Genomic DNA, 20,225 nt, shown 5'->3' on the forward strand with positions numbered 1-20,225 from the left:
TCCCGAACAGGGACCATCCCAATACCTCAAGTAGAATGTTAGTTTAGAACCTTCACACCTCACAGCATAAGTATCAAATCGCAAGGAAAACCATGTATGAGCGCTCCCCTGGGCAGCCACCATTCGTTCAGATAAACGCCAGCCAAGGGGGAGCATTCGTGGATTGTTTCCCGAATTTGGACCTCCCTAGTGCCCCATTAGAACGTTCGCACGAATTAATCAGAACGTTCTCACTTGCCACCTAAGTGTGAAACTGCAAAGGAAGTAATTAATGAGTGCTCCCTGGGTGGCCGCCATTTCGTATATACAAGCACCATCCAGGGGGAGCATTCGTACCCCGAAAGGAGACCTTTCCCTTGTCTGGGTTTTACACCAGGACCTCGCAAACAGAGACTAGCCGATCGAGGGACCGAGGCGAGAATCCCTGAGATTGGTGTGGGGACTTCTGGAGCACTAGCAACTTTTGGCGGGCTCTCATGAGCCAGAGGGACAAAGAGATCAGCTCTTTTCTGTGCCTGGGAGACAAAGGGACGGTCCCTTTTTTCCGCGCCGGGACTCACAGGCACAGAGGCTCTTGGGAAGGAGACCCCTGGCGGTTGGTGTGGGGAACCCTGGAGATTTAGTGGTGGGCTATGGGGACAAACAGAACGGAGTCCTTTTCCGCACTGGGACCTCGGGGAGGTGGAGGATTGTGGGTTGTCTTTGTGTGTGTGATCCACCCCTTGCATGGTGTAAGCATAAAAGCTGGGTGTGGTCAATAAAGTTGTGTTGTACCTCCAGAACTAGGTCTTTTCCAGTTCCATTGAAATGGGTATCTTAACCTTGTAAGTGTCTCCCGACCGGCTAAAGGAAGGGAATTAGCGGAGGTAACCAGTCGTATTAACCCTGGGTCCGTTACACCCCCTCACCCTCCAGGAACACCTCTGGATGCAATAATAAAGTGCAGTTGGGGGACCCATGGGGGTCCTAGTGGGCATTACCGAGAACACCTGGAACTCCGTCAGAAGCTATTTGCACAGGTTTCATTCAATACTTAGCCGAAGCTGAATGTGTTATCTGCATAATTTAAATATTAATTAAATTAAAATGTCACTCCTCCAAGCACTGGAAAATGGATGTATCTATTCTGATAACCTGCATTGTTTTAATCAGTTGGTTCTATAAAGTAAACAAGTTTTATTTACATGCCCGTGCTGCCAGTGGCTCATTTTTGGTTCTCCGGGCTTTCGAGAATACATTACGCCCGTCGATGCTCGGCCTGCATAATGGACGTTCACAAAGGCCAAAGGTTTGCAGTTGTTGGTCTAGCTTTGTAAAATAAATAGGTTCCTATATTTTGTCTTTATTTTGTAATACCAAAGATTTCATTTTAATTAAACGGTGTAAAGACTGAAACTTTTGTTAGCAGCTATTTCAGATACAAAGAACATAGTCTGAAAAATGCAAATCTTTCTTGATTTCAACCAGTTCTCGAGGACAAATTTCCATCTCCAGCACAGCTACACTAATATATAATCACTTACTGCTCGTTGGCGGCCAGAAGGAGAATAAATTATAATATAAAGTCTGCAAATACCTCCAGTCTCTACACCTTTAGCACTGACTGCTGAAGGACGGACAGACGGACGGACAGACAGACAGACACGTACAATGCTGGGACTCTAAAATATAATGAAAGGTGCACAAAACCCACAATGCTGGACAGCGAGTGCCTGAGATTTTCATGTATGTAGATATATACGTAGACATACTAATAAATAAACACTGCTTTATTTAATCAAACCGGTATCTGCGTTACAATCACATGATCAACAAAGAGGGTTATGAGCGGCAAGTTTATTGATAAATTTAAAAAAATACAGAAAATAATTTTATATTTTATTGGGCGGAGATAATTGCACCTTTGCCCTCCCCCCTGGAATGGAATGGTTTTCCTGGAGTGCGGATTGTCATGCGCTGTCTGTCCTCGGGAAGCGAGCGATGACTCAGTTTGATTGAGTTATTTCCTCCCCCCCACCCCCCGCGTGTGTTCGACTTGAATGGAACCTGAAGTAGCAGGCACTGAATCCAGATGTTTTTTTATCAATTCGATTAGACAAATAGCACAGCTGTCGTGATGTTCCTCAGCTTGCTAACCACCGTTCACTAAAAGCATTGCGCTGCTAATACTATATCCGCAAAGATCACTATTTACAGAGACTGTAGACTGGAAGACAAGTCTGTTTGCTAAAATGGCAACTGAAAAATTGGGAACAGAATGTCAAATTATTGGCCCAAATATCCCACGGTGGACAAAATTCACCAACGTAAATTCTGAGTTTAGTTATTAATAGCAGCGATAGAGAGCCAATAATAACGCAGTGATATGTGTCCGCTGGATAGGGCAGTGATAATGTAACGGTCTTAGAACTGAGAATCCCAGGTTTGAATGCCGGTCAGTCCCATTCACCGGTTAGTGTCCATGGGCAGGATATTGTGACTGGACTATGGGGCCTACACTCGCCTACCTCAAATCCTCCTAGATTGTAAGTTCTTCACCTCTTGTCTCTTTATGTCAATTACATGTACTTGTATAAACCCCCTTTTATAATTGTCAAATCCTGTGAAATATGTTAGTGCAATATTAATAATAAAAAAACAATATAAAACAAGTTGTGTTGACCGAGACAAGTCCTGAAGATGTCCCGGCTCATATAAGCTCACAATCTAATATGAGAATGGCCTCGCAGATCTCCTTGAAATCACGTTTTGCTTCCAACATTAAAATCTGACTTTACATCTCCCATCCATTCGTATTGAACTAAAGTGCTATGAGGCAGCATAATTAAATTCCATTTTATTTATAAAACTCAAGCCCTGTGCAAACTGACAGACATTCATGAATGAGAGGGACCCGTGCAGAGTTTATTTGTTTTTAATAATTGGTGTGTCTGTAAAGTGAGCAGCAATGCATGGTGTTAGAATAAACTGCAATCCTTAAAGGGCTATCCCCATCATGTTATTGAATTCCAATCCTGCTGGTCCTAGAAGGGCTGGGATGCAAACGGTGAGGGCTTTAGGACCTGACAGAGACTGGCAGTCTGGGGAGGTGTACATCTATCTATAAGCAAGCAGAGGCTCTCAGACAGCAGGATCAGTTCAATAGCTGCTCAAGCAGGAATCAGAGTGGATACTGTATCCCTGGCACAGCTGACTGGCAGTGCCAAATGTTGGCATGGCTTTCCCTACTTCCATTCTCATCATGCAGATGGCACTCTGGACCCTGTTACTGGGTAAGTAACTCAGTCCTGTCTGAGCTTTTTTTTACTATAAGTAAATCAGTACAAGGAGCAGTGCTAGGCAGAAGAGCTTGCAATCTAAGAGGACTTTTTGTGAGTTTTAGCACACCCTTACATAATTGCTGCTTGGATTATGGATTTATTGGCTTCATACAAAGTTTAGTTAATTGGTTTGTGTGTTTCTGTAGAATGTTTATCAATACATGAAATGTTCTTATTAAATCATGCTTTTTTACTTAAACCCTTTTAACTCCCATGCCAGGCGTGTCCTGATCATAATAGGAATTTGACCAGTTTCTGGGATGAAGGAGTTAATGGCTCCTGCTGGGGTTTATCATTCTCCAAATATCCTGTTGCCAATAAATGAATCAGTTATGGGGAGAAGGGGTTTGGGTTGTAACTGGTTACTAGAGAATGATTGAACAGAAATTCACCATTGAGGGGGCTTTATAAGTAGGACCCCCCCAGGTGTGACTGGTGATTGCTCAATGGGGGGTGAGGGGGTATTCATTACACAGTGAATTGTTACGAATTCAATTCTAAATAACTGCAGTCTCATAAACTCAGGGGTTATTTTCACCAACTTAACTTCAAGTTACATTTTTGCAAATTAAATCTTTTTTTTTTTTTTTTTTTATAACTGCCAATCAATGTTTTGTTTTGGTTTTTTTTGAGGGGAAAAAACAAACTTCATAATATTTTTTTTATTTTTGTCTTGTTTATTTTTGGCCTGCATTTTGCAGTCTGGTTTTCAATTTACCATTATTGGACGTTTAATGAAAAGAGCCAAGTCATTACCGGCAGAGAGAAGCCAGGGTCGCTGTGATGTCATATCTGGCGGTTTCTGGAGGTTAGAATAATTCTCTTGGTTTTAGCCAGATATCTGAATAACGCTCTTTATTATAATAATAATACAGTACAATACGGACACACTGAGAATTCAGGGAGTTACATAAATCTCTGCTTTTACTGCTTTGTGCTTGTTGTTTGCTATTTGTGAGCGTAGGATTCACGTGATTGACGTAAGAATCTGTTGTTTGTGATGAATTAATTGGAAGAAGAACTCTCTAAATTAAGATAATTAACCTATATTTTCCTTAACTCTTTACTGACCAATGGCATGCCACGTACATTGTTTTTGGTTACTGGATCCTCATTGTTCCCCCGGACAGGTATCAGCTGTGCGTAGTGATGGGCGGTACATGAAAGGTGCTTCCCTGCAGTATGTAGCATTCATACGCTGGAGGATTCCTCCCTTAGTAACAACTTGGCTTCATCTCGTTTCTTGGCTCCGGTGCAATATGTATAAATGATGCGTTTAGAGGAAGACGCCGGGTCTGGGAACCCTGGCATGGTAATCTAGCAGGATTTCCCTAAACCCCTCGTTAAATAGATGCACACGGTGACAGTGGTACGTTTGCCAATCGGAATCCAGATTTCCAAGCTCTATAAGACTGGCATAGAATGGGTTAAGGGTTTACTTATTAGATGCCCACATCACATGGTATTAATAATGATTGATGGACAGTATGCTGTGAGCCCGGTGGGATCTATTCCCAAGCCGTGAGTGATGGAAGATTGGCGGCAAATCCTTCAGGAATCGCTGGTCTTACAGCTGGTGACACCCTCGATGATGTGTGAGCGAATGAACCCACCAGGGCTATTCTGTTAGCTGGAGCAGAATTGGGAATTTCTGGCTAAATTAAAGGAACTGGAACATTTATCAAACTCGGCTATTCTTCCAGTTTGATCGTTTCGATGTGAAATGTACAATTTCTCAGGCAGTTCTCCCCAATCGCAGTTTAGTGAATAAACCCCTTAGGGTATGGGATGGGGGATACCTTGGGTTACCCGATCCTCGACAGATAGTATTTTGTTGGGGAATCATTCCATAATCCAGCAGGCTTTAATGCATTCAAGAAGGAATCTGAAGATCTCCTTTCTAATGCATATGAATGCTACATACAGCAACATTCATGTTTTAAAAAGTTACTAATTGTATACAAGCCTGACAGTGTCATATATTCATTCCGTTTACTACATTTACTCTATATCTATGAAAGGGATAATATAGTATTAGGAATACAAGCTGTATTCTTGGCACCATAGCTCCATCATGCACCTCCCCCCCCCCCCCCAGTGGAAGCGATGATAAACCCTTACCGTACCTACCCAATTCCAACGCCAATCTCCCTCAACGCTTGCTGGGTTGGCGATACACCCCCTCAAACTCACCCAACAGGGGGCGCTAATGTACATCCGTGGCGAACGCCATGAGCGCATTAAGCCATCTCCATATGAAACGCATTCAATGAATTCGTTCATATGGGAATTGGACTGACGCTGAATGACCTCATGCAGATCAAGTCCCCTGACCAGCAGGAAGTGCCTCTAGTGGCTGTCTGACAGCCCTGCAATGTAATTATTGGAGTTTCTCACGATCAGGTGCTTAGAGTGTCCCTTTAAGATTCTCCATTGCTCCCAAACGAATTACATTGATATTCATTCGATTATTTTGTGCTTGCCGGTTAAAGGAACAGAGCTATGAAATGTACTCACTTTAGAAAAATCTCAAACATTGCCCCGAGAGGTTTAATATTCCTGTTTTATAGAGATAATGTTAATGCTATGTCTTCTTTTCTGAATAAGCAAATGGGGGGATAAATATATTTTAGTCAAATAATATTTTTTTTCAGATTAAGAGACTGGGAAGACTGAAGGTAACACGTTCTAGCTAATGTACTAATCTATGCAAAACCACAATTACTAAAATAAAATACAAATATACATTGGGAGCTCGTACATTTGCACCCCCAAAAATCTCCTGATTTTGTGGGACCGTCCTGGTTTTTGGGTCCTACGTGGAATACTGCTAGCGCAGAACCCATTGGTAGGGTGTAGACATTACCGCGCATGCGCCAAAGGTCTCCAGTGCTTCTCTATGAGACATGTTGGATTGGATTAAAAAGAGCTGGGGTCTGTCATAGGCCTGAATTATGGGTTAATGTAAAGATTTGTTTTCAATTTCTTTTTGAAAAAGGTGTTTTTTTGTTTTTGCTTATACAAATAAGACATATCAGAGAACGCTTGCATTTTATATGCAAATTAACCAGAAGTATATGGAGGATAATATTTATTATAGTATAATTGATTTTGTTTCTAAATATATTCTATTTTATGAGGACTATAGCGGTAATTTATTTTGCCGTTGTCTCTTTTCGTGTGTGTAATAATGTTGCTTTTAGTTGTATAGCAAACCGTTTCTTTTCATATCGCTTTTCTAATTTATTACTTTACTTTAGTGTGTGTGTGTGTGTGTGTGTGTGTATATATATATAATTTTTTTTTTTATTATTTATTTATTTATTATTTTTTTTTTAAACCAGAAAGAAAGTTAAATAAAAAATATCAATGACTTTTTTTTAAGCTTCTGATTTCCTGATTCGGAGTATTACATCGTGTAGAACAAGGTTCCAGATAATTTTAAGAATGCCATTTGATGCACTTATAAAACATAACTAGCCAAACACAATTTACAATTAATGAAGTCAGCATGGAAAATGACTACATACCTCCTCCGCATGACGCAAAACTGACCCATTTCACTTAAATCGTGACTTTTATTTGAAAACGAACAAAACTCTCTGTGAGCGCCCATTCGTTCTACATTACTGTATTTTACTGCGATGATGTAAACGACACGTGTTTTCTTGATAGAATATGATTTCTGTGTTAATTGTGACTGTTCTCCCTACTGTCTGCTGCTGTACTTTATATACTGTGATAATCTGAATAACCCTCTAGGATTTTATAATCTATTTCAGGGGAATATATGATGCAAACCCTTAACCACCATGGCACCATTCGTTTTGGCGCTGTGCACGAAATGCACGGGCATGCATTAGTCCCGCACAGCATCATGGGAAAATGGAAGCACAGAGCTGTGGAGCTCTGTTATACACTCGGACACATTACTGGGAGTATTATTGCTGTGGGGCTCTGTTATACACTCAGACACATTACTGGGAGTATTATTGCTGTGGAGCTCTGTTATACACTCAGACACATTACTGGGAGTATTATTGCTGTGGAGCTCTGTTATACACACAGACACATTACTGGGAGTATTATTGCTGTGGAGTTCTGTTATACACTCAGACACATTACTGGGAGTATTATTGCTGTGGGGCTCTGTTATACACACAGACACATTACTGGGAGTATTATTGCTGTGGAGTTCTGTTATACACTCAGACACATTACTGGGAGTATTATTGCTGTGGGGCTCTGTTACACACTCAGACACATTACTGGGAGTATTATTGCTGTGGAGCTCTGTTATACACTCAGACATATTACTGGGAGTATTATTGCTGTGGAGCTCTGTTATACACACAGACACATTACTGGGAGTATTATTGCTGTGGAGTTCTGTTATACACTCAGACACATTACTGGGAGTATTATTGCTGTGGAGCTCTGTTATACACTCAGACACATTACTGGGAGTATTATTGCTGTGGAGCTCTGTTATACACTCAGACACATTACTGGGGGTATTATTACTGTGGAGCTCTGTTATACACTCAGACACATTACTGGGAGTATTATTGCTGTGGAGCTCTGTTATACACACAGACACATTACTGGGAGTATTATTGCTGTGGAGCTCTGTTATACCCTCAGACACATTACTGGGAGTATTATTGCTGTGGAGCTCTGTTATACACTCGGACACATTACTGGGAGTATTATTGCTGTGGAGCTCTGTTATACACACACACATTACTGGGAGTATTATTGCTGTGGAGCTCTGTTATACACGCAGACACATTACTGGGAGTATTATTACTGTGGAGCTCTGTTATACACTCAGACACATTACTGGGAGTATTATTGCTGTGGAGCTCTGTTATACACACACACATTACTGGGAGTATTATTGCTGTGGAGCTCTGTTATACACTCAGACACATTACTGGGAGTATTATTGCTGTGGAGCTCTGTTATACACACAGACACATTACTGGGAGTATTATTGCTGTGGAGTTCTGTTATACACTCAGACACATTACTGGGAGTATTATTGCTGTGGAGCTCTGTTATACACTCAGACACATTACTGGGAGTATTATTGCTGTGGAGCTCTGTTATACACTCAGACACATTACTGGGGGTATTATTACTGTGGAGCTCTGTTATACACTCAGACACATTACTGGGAGTATTATTGCTGTGGAGCTCTGTTATACACACAGACACATTACTGGGAGTATTATTGCTGTGGAGCTCTGTTATACCCTCAGACACATTACTGGGAGTATTATTGCTGTGGAGCTCTGTTATACCCTCAGACACATTACTGGGAGTATTATTGCTGTGGAGCTCTGTTATACACTCGGACACATTACTGGGAGTATTATTGCTGTGGAGCTCTGTTATACACACACACATTACTGGGAGTATTATTGCTGTGGAGCTCTGTTATACACGCAGACACATTACTGGGAGTATTATTACTGTGGAGCTCTGTTATACACTCAGACACATTACTGGGAGTATTATTGCTGTGGAGCTCTGTTATACACACACACATTACTGGGAGTATTATTGCTGTGGAGCTCTGTTATACACGCAGACACATTACTGGGAGTATTATTACTGTGGAGCTCTGTTATACACTCAGACACATTACTGGGAGTATTATTACTGTGGAGCTCTGTTATACACGCACATTACTGGGAGTATTATTGCTGTGGAGTTCTGTTATACACTCAGACACCAACAATATGGAGCTCTTAGAAAAGAGGAACGGAGGGATTTGCGCCCAAAATAGGGACTGTCCCTCCTAAATAGGGCCACTTGGGAGGTAAGTGTTTTTATTCTCCCTCTGCTGCACTCCTCAATACCTATTAGGGTGCTGGAAGGAGGGGCCGCCCGTAGCCGAGTGACATTCCTTTATTAAGATAACTTTTCCTTAAATACAAAATGAGTGCGAGAGTCCACGTGCAGTTTGTGATTTACTAGAACAAGGCTCCCAGGGAGTGTTTTTTTCATTAACCTGAATCTGACCAATGTTTCACCTGTTCTGTTAGACATCATATATCATATAAAACACATGTGAGTATATGATGATTTGCCAAGCGTTCCTGTAGCTGACTTATTTTATCATTTAATTAAGGATTGCATTCAGTCCTTCGTACTCGGGATGTTCGTGGCTCAGTACAGACCAGTGCCACGGCACACGGGATTAAATCCACCAATTTAACAAATTAGGCAAAAGCAACAGAATGAGGAGCGTTTATTATTTACAGGATACAACATGATTGCCACATAATAACATTTCCCAATTATTTTCTGTTATTGACATATTTTCATTTATGCGAAATACTCCAAATTTGATTGCTGGAGTTCAGCTGAGGACAAATCACACATGGCTTTAATTCTCGTGGATTGTGCTGTTTGTATGACCGTAAGGGTACTTTAAAAAGAAATATTGCCTTCATTATTGTTTGTTGTGTGCGGTTTTTACTTGTGTTGTTTTTTTTCTCTAAAATTGAAAATAAAAGTAGATTGGGAAACGTTCTCCGTTTAGTAATCGGGTATAAATATTAAAGGGACATAATAGAGTTGGTTTTACAAACCCGTATTCCTCCCTAACGTTACAGCACCCCCGGTCCATAGTGAGATGCAGGTCCCCCCCATCCATTTTAAAAATAAGAAAATTTAAAGTTTTTACTCCCCCTATTCCAGCACAGAGACAGACTCCACCCACTGCGACATCATCGAGAAGACGTGGCGCCTCCAGCAATGGCCCAATATTGCCACGGCGTGCATCCAATACGTCTCATAGGAAAGCTCTGAATCCACAATAACCACTTTCACTGCACTGACTGAGTAACACAGATCATCCCGGTCTAGACAGTGAAAGCGGCTCTCGTGGTTCTCGTGGCTATCTGTATGACAGAGGTGTCTTTCACCCCGCAATGTAAACACAGCAATGGTTTACCTCGAAGGGTTAAATATACAGAACCACTGCACCCAGATCACTTCCAATGTGTTTATATTAACAACCCCCAACATGCGCAGCCAGAGATGGTTAATGGGAATTCTGGATATTCAGTGACAATCTCTGTTCTATGACTAGCCTTGTGCGTGGCGGTGTGTTATACAAAAACAATGGGCAAGCTTTGTAATTTGGGTATTCCTATTAATGCGCCTGTATGTAATATAGCCTGCTCTGTTCTTCTTCTATAGATTAATATAGCCTGCTCTGTTCTTCTTCTATAGATTAATATAGCCTGCTCTGTTCTTCTTCTATAGATTAATATAGCCTGCTCTGTTCTTCTTCTATAGATTAATATAGCCTGCTCTGTTCTTCTTCTATAGATTAATATAGCCTGCTCTGTTCTTCTTCTATAGATTAATATAGCCTGCTCTGTTCTTCTTCTATAGATTAATATAGCCTGCTCTGTTCTTCTTCTATAGATTAATATAGCCTGCTCTGTTCTTCTTCTATAGATGAATATAGCCTGCTCTGTTCTTCTTCTATAGATTAATATAGCCTGCTCTGTTCTTCTTCTATAGATTAATATAGCCTGCTCTGTTCTTCTTCTATAGATTAATATAGCCTGCTCTGTTCTTCTTCTATAGATTAATATAGCCTGCTCTGTTCTTCTTCTATAGATTAATATAGCCTGCTCTGTTCTTCTTCTATAGATGAATATAGCCTTCTCTGTTCTTCTTCTATAGATGAATATAGCCTGCTCTGTTCTTCTTGTATAGATTAATATAGCCTGCTCTGTTCTTCTATCGATTAATATAGCCTGCTCTGTTCTTCTTCTATCGATTAATATTGCCTGCTCTGTTCTTCTTCTATCGATTAATATAGCCTTCTCTGTTCTTCTTCTATAGATTAATATAGCCTGCTCTGTTCTTCTTGTATAGATTAATATAGCCTGCTCTGTTCTTCTATCGATTTAATATAGCCTGCTCTGTTCTATCGATATAGCCTGCTCTGTTCTATCGATTAATATAGCCTGATCTGTTATTGTGCATGATGTGTTTTGAGACAGACATTTTACAATAAGAGGGAAGATATCAGATATATTTACTGTGTCTCTGCTTTATGCAGAGAGACTGATCACGATCCCAGGAGAGCTCTGGGTGAAGGGAGCTCTGGGCGGGAGGAGAGCTGTGCAGCTATTTACTAAAATCTTTATCTAGAAATGAAACGTTTCTCCTATACATTTTGCTAATGTTACAGTTAATTATAGTTAAAAGAAAGAGGAGTTAAGGGCTGCGCTATTAATAGAAGAATAGTACCGTAACACTTCAACCAATTGGTTGAAGTATATAAACAGCAAGTGGTAAAACCCGGGTGTAATAGTCTCTTAGCAATTATAAAAAATATTAAAAATATAAAAAACAGAGTCCATCCAAATGTTCAGTAAAGATCAAAATAGTAAAAAATGTTGAATAAAATCAATAAAAACAGTCTCACTGATATATGGATAGGGTATGTGTACAGACCTCAGGAGTTGATCCGTCCGGATTGTAGATGATCCGTATTTGTGAAGATAAAAGAAAGCACAGAAAACTGCCAATAGTGAAATATTGTAGCTCCAAGATAAAAATAGGTAAAAAGGAGGATTTTTCACTCACATTTGATGGAGCTAGGGCCAGCTCTGGGATGAAGGGCACTTAGTGGTATAATCCCCACTATAGGATATACTGGAGGGGTATAATCCCTCCAAGGACGGATTGGACGGCTTGGGTTACGTCGTTTATATCAAGGTATAAGAAAGAGCAAATAGTGCTCTCAGTAAGAAAAATAAAATAAAATAAAATATACTCACAAGAGTAGAGCAGAAATGACTGCTCTATTGCCACAGTGCTGGTGGAATTATCCCCACCTATGGATTTCTTGAAGCAGGATACAGTGTAAAAAAAAAAGGGAAATAGAATAAAAAATGCCAGGAATAATAATAGTGTATATGGGATACAATAAAAATAAGTAAAAGATTGGTCCTATAAAAAAGGTAACCAAAAATAACTTTTATTGTTATAAAATACACAATTACAACAATGGTAACCAAAAATAACCTTTATTGTTAAAAAATACACAATTTAAAACAATGGTAACCAAAAATAACCTTTATTGTTAAAAAATACACAATTTAAAACAATGGTAACCAAAAATAACCTTTATTGTTAAAAAAAAATACACAATTTAAAACAATGGTAACCAAAAATAACTTTTATTTTTAAATGGTTTTAAATTGTGTATTTTATAACAATAAAAGTTATTTTTGTTTACCTTTTTTATGTCCCATTATGTCCCACTCAGTTTGCTGTTTAGTGAATATGCCCCAAGGGGATGATTTCCTCTCATTTCCTGCAGTTAACCATTTTAAAGGAATTGTTTTCGGCTTCCTCCGATGTAGAGATGAATTTGCGGTGTTGCTGTAATTGGCTATAACTATCTCCTGTACAGGTATAAATACATCATCATCCTCTCATTGTGCTGCTTTGGATCTTAAACCGTGATCCCCTCCTCCCAAAATCCCTTCTGCTTTCTGGGGTTTTAATTACCGGGAGAATCTAGAACCAGAGCGGTAATAGCTGCGCCCGGGAGATCTAGACGCACTGACTGAAAGGACGCAACATAAAATCACTCTGTGCATCGCTGCAAACACTGCTTTTAGTAAATCTCTAGTTATAAATATATTGATAGTCATTATTACCTAATACCGCAAAAAAAATGGATACGTCTCCATTCCCACTTTGTGTTGGGTCTAGTGAGCCTTGTTTAATTTTTATCACAATGTACTGTTGTTATTATTTATAAAAGGCCACCATATTCCGCAGCGCTGTACAGTGGGTGGACTAATAGAGCAGTATTTGTAACCAGATGAATTGGACACTGTTATGGCCACCACTTCGACCCTAACGTGACTCTTCTTGGTGCCCTGCTCATGGAACCCACCATTTGGTATACCATTGGGCAGTGTATTTCCAAGTTGTGGGTCGGTCCGGGTTTGTGACTCTTTAAATGTAGCAGTAAACGGTGCGGTACGTCTTGCTGGTTACAGACACTGTGACTGCTCTGTCCGTTTAATCCACAGGTTTCGAGCTTGTAGGGTGCGAAGACTTGCTAATAATTAAGGGTTTATTAGCACTTTAACCCCCGGAGAATTCTTTCCATCAAGCTCTCTCTGACACCTTCATGGTAATGGCCTCTCTAAGCTTAAAGGGAGATAAATTATTTGTATTCTATAATTTGATCCTTTTGCCGTCAGCGGGGATGTCTTGATGATTTGCTGGTGGGGTAGTTGCACTTCGGCTGTTAATGTTCTTCCGAATGCAATCAAGAAAGAGAGTTATATTATATATTGGATCCTTGTAAAAGAATTCAGAAATTCTACTTCTTGGACGGCGTCTGGAGGGAAAATAAGCCTCTTGAAAGCTTTTACTGCTAGACATTGTGTCGAGGAAATTTCAGGAGAACGTGGGGCCGCGAGTCATTTAATACTCCCATCTCGAGAGATTCTTCAAATATAGCGAAAATATCAGAGCATCGCGAGTGCCTAGAACACCACAATAGGGGAACAACAGGCTCTGGCTATTAATATTAATCCATTAGTATTCCTCTTTTTGTATTTACAGTAACTGTGGAGGCAACAAACAAAAGAGCAGAATTATATATTCCCATTTTTAAAAAAATATATATTTTTTAAACAACTTTTTGTAGTAAATTGGTGGATATCATTCATGCATAAAGCATGCGGCTCCCGCAAATTTTCTAAATTCAACGAAACTGGCTAAATTGTTATTGTGTTATTGTAGCGTATCTTAAAGACACACTCCAAGTGTTCGGTTGTGGTTATGGTACCAAAAGTGCTCTGGTGCCCGTTGCCCCTTCTAAGTCTGCCAACTGTTTTTAGGATAGTTTTGATTTCTGACCTGAGATTGCTCTGTGTCTCCATTACTTCCAGCAGAGAACCGAAGCTCTCTGTCCGAGCTTGGCCCTGCAGTGCAGGGTTGAGAAGATTGGCTGATAGCGACCAGCTGACAATCGGCTACAATTCCTAATATATACAGAGACATTCCTCAGCAGCTGGAGTGTAACTCCTGAGAATAAAGTTATTGGTAATAACATCGATATAGACCGCTGTCGGCTCTAATATACTGTCTCCCTAAATGATTATATAATTTATGGAATTTCTGTCAATAACTTAATCACCTAATTGTGACAGACTGCTCTTAATTTAAGTATTTCCTATCCTAATGTTTCTAATACCCCACCTCCTATAGACTGTAAGCTCATTTGAGCAGGGTCCTCTTCAACCTATTATTCCTGTCAGTTTTCTTGTAATTGTCTTATTTATTGTTACATCCCCCCCCTCTCAAAATATTGTAAAGCGCTACGGAATCTGTTGGCGCTATATAAATGGCAATAATAATAATAATAATAATAATAATAAGTAGAACGTGTAACTTTAATTAGTTTCTGTAATATATTAGATGAGCAGTGGGATCTGGAGCCATGTTATTGCCAGCGATAGGTCACCAATCCGACACGCCAAGTGCAGACAGACACACAGACAGACCCACAGACACTGGATCGGACAATGGATGGCGCAGGAACCAGAGACCATATTCTTCTATGTATGTTTTATGTTCCAGAACGTCTTTAGTACCTGCTGGTCAACTGATTTACATGGACTCTCTAACCTTCCTTCTTATTTTTCTATAAAGGCATGCGGGCCAGACTTTCTCAAACACACAATGAGCACGGGGAATGGACAAATGAAAATCAAATTATAGATTCAAAATCTTCTTTTCTTTTTTTTTTTTTTTTCCAGTCCTGCTGGTGTTTTGTTTGGTTATTTCAAACTGAACGTAGCATTTTCCTTATCCATTCTCCATAAATCCTGCTTCATTGGGGAGGGAGGATATAAGATCCGTGTATAGTAAATATAACCCAGCATAGTATAAACCCTCTACGTATGTGGGCTTCTAATAAAATGTATTATTGACTTTCAAGTCAAAGGAAGTTGTGTATAAACCGGAAAAGGAAATCAATTATCACATTCAAATCCTACTAATGTTTATTAATAACACTTGAAATTCTCTATTGGGATTCCGTTTTTTTCCGTTTAGGAACCGCTTTGAGAAGAAATCATGCATGTTTTTGCCACATAACAAGTCTTTGCGATTCGAGTGTATAACCATTTATTTTGACAATTGGACAACATATTTTACTTATTTACTGTAGAAGAAAACATGGATTTTCAGTGCAGTTGTGTTGAAAGTGATTATCCGCACACAGTAACAAATGGGATTATTCGTCTGTTCCCTGATTATTTACCCGGGAAAATGAAATCCCAGGGCAGGGTGTCTGGTGTAGCCAATTCAGCCCATGCTTGGAGATAAGGGTCACAGTGGAATGATATTATTATTATTATTATTTTATTTTTTTTGATAGATTTTTTGTTTTTAATTCTTTATTTTTGTTGTGGAGAAATCTCCACGGGTTTTAATAGTAATATACAGTCACCCAATGCATAAGAATAAGGATTAAACATAACATTAAGTAGTAATATATATGAGACAATCTTGGTGAGTCGCGTTAACATGTCAGGCGGGTGCAAGATCTAAGAAGTGTATAGATAAAACAGAAGACATAGGACATACTAGTCTGTATCTCACGTTAGCTGTTCCTATGGGTGTAAAAGGTATAATATGACGTGGCCTCACGGACACACCCACCCAGCCCTTCATGACAACGTTTAGATACACCCAAATTAAGACCTACATCACCGCTATACCACAACATCCAGACGTATATAGGGACTTTACGCCATTCGAACAACTGTGCCAGGACCCGGAGCCCATGCCCCATAGTATTTCCTACCTCTACTCCATGCTACAACGACAACAGGGACACCCCCCACCCCCCTTCATGTCCAAATGGGAGACTACCATAGGGGAAACATTTACCGAGACCCAGTGGCACAAGATCTGCGACCTAGTACACCATTGCGCAATCGCTAGCAAAACCCAAGAAACTGCCTACAAGGTTCTCACACAGTGGTACCTGACCCCAGAACGCTTACAGAGAATGCATTTGGATGCGGACGGCCTCTGCTGGAGGTGTAAGAGAGGGACAGGATCCTTTCTCCACATATGGTGGGAATGCCCACTCATAGTACCGTTCTGGGAGAAAATAGCTGCCATGGTGGCCATGTTCACGGACAATGTCCCACCCTTCCAGCCCGCCCCGTACCTCCTACACCACACGACAACCCCCACATCACGCTACAAACGCTCCCTGACCATCCGAATCCTTAACGTTGCAAAACACCTAATACCTTTGCACTGGAAAAAAGACACAACCCCAACACTCTCCCTATGGTTTACTAGAATGGAGGAGTTACGAGTCACGGAGGAGATCTGGTATTCAGCCCAAGACCGAACACAGACATACTTAGACACATGGACACCCTGGTTGGCACGGGTGGGTACAGAGGCATTTCGGACTACGCTCTTGACCATGGGGGGAGGGACCGACAGTTCCCAGGAGGAGACGCTAGGAGACTAGCGGGACGACCCACACCTGGCCTAAAACGCGAAATCCCACTCCCACACCTCGTCGGAGCGGGGTGGGGCGCGTGCTCGGGGGTCCCTGGGGGCGGGGGCCAACCCCGCGGGGGCGTGCGGCGGGGGCTGTGACGCCGGCTGGGGTGAGACCACCTGTGGAGCCCGGGGCGGCCTGCAGCCTCGCTAGAGAAGGGGGTGGAAGTGCGCCAGTTCTGTGAGCAAGAAAGCTCATTAGTTTGGAGGGAGTCGCAGGATGCCCCTTAGGTTATTCCCATCAACACCACCTATACCGCTGGGCAGAACCGAAGCACACTAAGGGAGGGGGCCATCATCTCACAATATAGCCACTCAGGGCCCTGGACACAGGGTCACTGGGGGGCTGCGCGTCCTGAAGGGAACATGCACACCAGATGGCCACATGTCTCACTACTGCCTAGAGGCCACAGAGTAGGCATGGGGAATAGACAAACAAAACACAACAACGGTGGGGCAGGCAAAACCACTCAACGTAGAAATGGTATATATCGAATATAACAGAGTACTAAACACCACCATGTAACACCGGACCTGCGAGTCCACAACGCACATGCTATTTACTCATGAAAGCGACCTGCGAGTCGCCCAGACATGTATGTCATAACATGCCTTCCGATGTATAAACTTCTGCGAATGACCAGAGGGACCTGCGAGTCCGCATTTCTCTTTTCAATGTTGCAAAACCAACAAAAAAGAAAAAGTTTAATAAAAATATATTTACAAAAAATAAAAATAATATGACGTGGCTCTCTAGCCCAGTGTTTCCCAACCCAGTCCTCAAGGCACACCTACCAGTCCAGGATTTAAGGATTACCCAGTTTTGTCTAAGGTGTTTTTAGAAAAAAAAGACAAAACACCTTAGACAAAACTGGGTAATCCTTAAATCCTGGACTGGTAGGTGTGCCTTGAGGACTGGGTTGGGAAACATTGCTCTAGCCGCTCATGAGGGTTTTGGGCCATCACATTGATGTGGCGTACCAGTCGCCCGAGGGGGTTGAACGTTCCCAATATGATAGAACCCGCTAACAACACTTTAGGGGGCTATTAGATTGGTGTAGCGTGCTAGTTGTTCTGGCGAGCTCAAAGTGTACTTTACGGGTTTAATACTCCGACAGGCCATGCAGGCTTGCGACCATCAGGTTGGTCCGATATGTCGGCGGCCCAAGCGGGCTCATAGCGGGCAATACGGGGTACCTCTTTAGCGAGTCATGTAGGGTCGGAAGCATAATGACCGCCCTTATGAGTTTAAAGGATAAATATTGTGGTACTTCATACTAGTGACTCTTGCGATGTTAAAAGTAATGCACATTGGTAGGGCACTAGCGGCTCGTGTGAATGTAATACGTACTTATTGCTAAAACATGTAGGTAACTTTTATAATGTTTAAATAAACATAGTGGTAGAACACATTAGTAGCTCATGTGGTGTTGAGGTAGACATGTTAACAGCACTCGTAGGTAGCTCCAATGCATTTTGTATAAGGCATTGCTGTAGAATATGTAAGTACCTCTTATGGGGTTAAGTCACATAAGTAAAATTCTAGTCAACAGTGCATGCTAGTATTACACACTAAGTAAAAGTGTCTCTCTGCAGATCTGAAATAATTAAGACAGCCGTGGGAGCATCAACCGAGGGATCAAAATAGTGAGATCCCCTCCCCCCCCCCAAAAAAAAAAAGAGAAGATGGGGAAAAAACTAAAATTGTAAAAAAATTTAGTCAGTCTGTCAGTTTTCTTAGCAGCTGCCTCCCTTCAGGGTTACCTGACCTATGGAGGGCGCTGATGTATTGGTCACCGTTTCGCCGTTGCTGTGCCAGGGTTTTCTTCCCTCTCGGTGGTGTGAGTGTCGGTTGGTAAAGTCCTGTGCTCCATGGGCGCAGCGGGCGATGGCCGTGGTAATTGGAGCTTCTCTAGGAAGGCCGCCGGATCCTCCGCCGCGGACAGTGTCAACACTGCGTCTCCGTGTGGTACCACCAGGGTACCCGACGTGCCCCATCTATACCTGACTCCGTGGTCTCTGAGGAGTTTGGTGACCGGCATGAATCTGCGTCTCTCCAGCAGGACAGCGAAAGGTAGGTCTTCAAAGATTCTCACTTGGCAGTTTTCCACAGCTATGAGGGGTGTGCTCCGTGAACTGGTCAGCATCGCTGTCTTCACTGCTGGGCTTCGGGTGACCGCGATGATGTCCCTGGGGGCGTCCACAGGGGCTGTTGCGGCCTTCCGTATGCGGAACGCAGAGGACACGGGCGGCAGCCCTCCCTCTCCTCTCACCTCCAGTACAGCGGCCATTTTATTGGCAAACTCTAGTACTGACTCTGCTCCCACCGTCTCTGGCACCCCTCTTATACGTATGGTTTTTCTTTCGGTGCCTTGCCTCAGTGGTAGTGATGGCCCGGGTTAGTTGCTGGAGCTGCTGGGAGAGATCCGCTATGTGAGCTCGGGTCTCTGTGAGGTTGTTGTCCCTTTCCTCCTCTCCTGTCTCGACTGCTCCCAATCTGGCCATGATGCCGCCCATCTCTCCACGCACCCTGTCTAGGTCCTTCTTCCAGACCCCACGGAGCTCGAATAGGAGCCTTTTAATGTCCCCCTTGGTGGAGGGCGACGTGTCTGAGTCGGAGTCCTCTCTCTGATAAACTCTGCTGAGGGCCCGTGTTGACATCGATCCCTCTTAATCTGGGGATGTCTCTGACTCGCTGGATCCTCGAGGCCTGGCAGGCGCCATCTTAGGCTGCGCTGTCTGCTGCGGCCTATTGAATGACCTCCTGATATCTGAAAGTTTAGAAGCCTCCGATGTCAGTAATTTGCGGTGCTTGCGCCCCATCTCTCTCTTGGGGGGTTCAGTGTCACCACTGTCTTGGTTATAGGGTGTAGCTGTGTGTTTTTCGTGGCTTTTTGGGGGTATTTTCAGTGTGTTTAGCCGGAATGATATTCTAATTGATGGAAGTCAACATGTGGAGGTGGATCTGATAAACTTGTATTCATCAGATTGTCGCTGGTCTTTTGATTTGAAGAGAGGTCACGGGACACTGGGCTCAGTAAGTTTCCATCCATGATCAATACAGACAACAAACAGACTCACACTGACAAACCTAAAATGAAAGCGGTGTTGATGGATCTTCACAATGGACACATTGGTTATTCCAGAATATCATACGACAGTGGCCGGTGTGTAGTAAGAACCAAAGCACAAGCTGGACACGTGGAACGTGGACCCAGTATGGGGCCGTGGCCAGAGACATAGAAAACGCACTAGATGCAAAACTAGCCGCACTTTGGTGGTGGAAAATGCTTTGTTGGAGAAGCAATT

General features: G+C 42.1%; 1 protein-coding gene across 1 annotated transcript in view; it reads left to right on the forward strand.

Moving 5' to 3' along the window:
* Positions 1–3,142: 3,142 nt before the first annotated feature.
* Positions 3,143–20,225, forward strand: part of LTK (leukocyte receptor tyrosine kinase) — an 86,921-nt gene continuing 69,838 nt past the window's right edge. Inside the window, exon 1 of the mRNA XM_063439422.1 lies at positions 3,143–3,272. Coding sequence (XP_063295492.1) covers positions 3,215–3,272 — 58 coding nt within the window. The 5' untranslated portion in view covers positions 3,143–3,214. The remainder of the gene's footprint in view (positions 3,273–20,225) is intronic.

The sequence above is a fragment of the Pelobates fuscus genome, chromosome 13 (assembly GCF_036172605.1).
Source record: "Pelobates fuscus isolate aPelFus1 chromosome 13, aPelFus1.pri, whole genome shotgun sequence".
Lineage (NCBI taxonomy): Eukaryota > Metazoa > Chordata > Amphibia > Anura > Pelobatidae > Pelobates > Pelobates fuscus.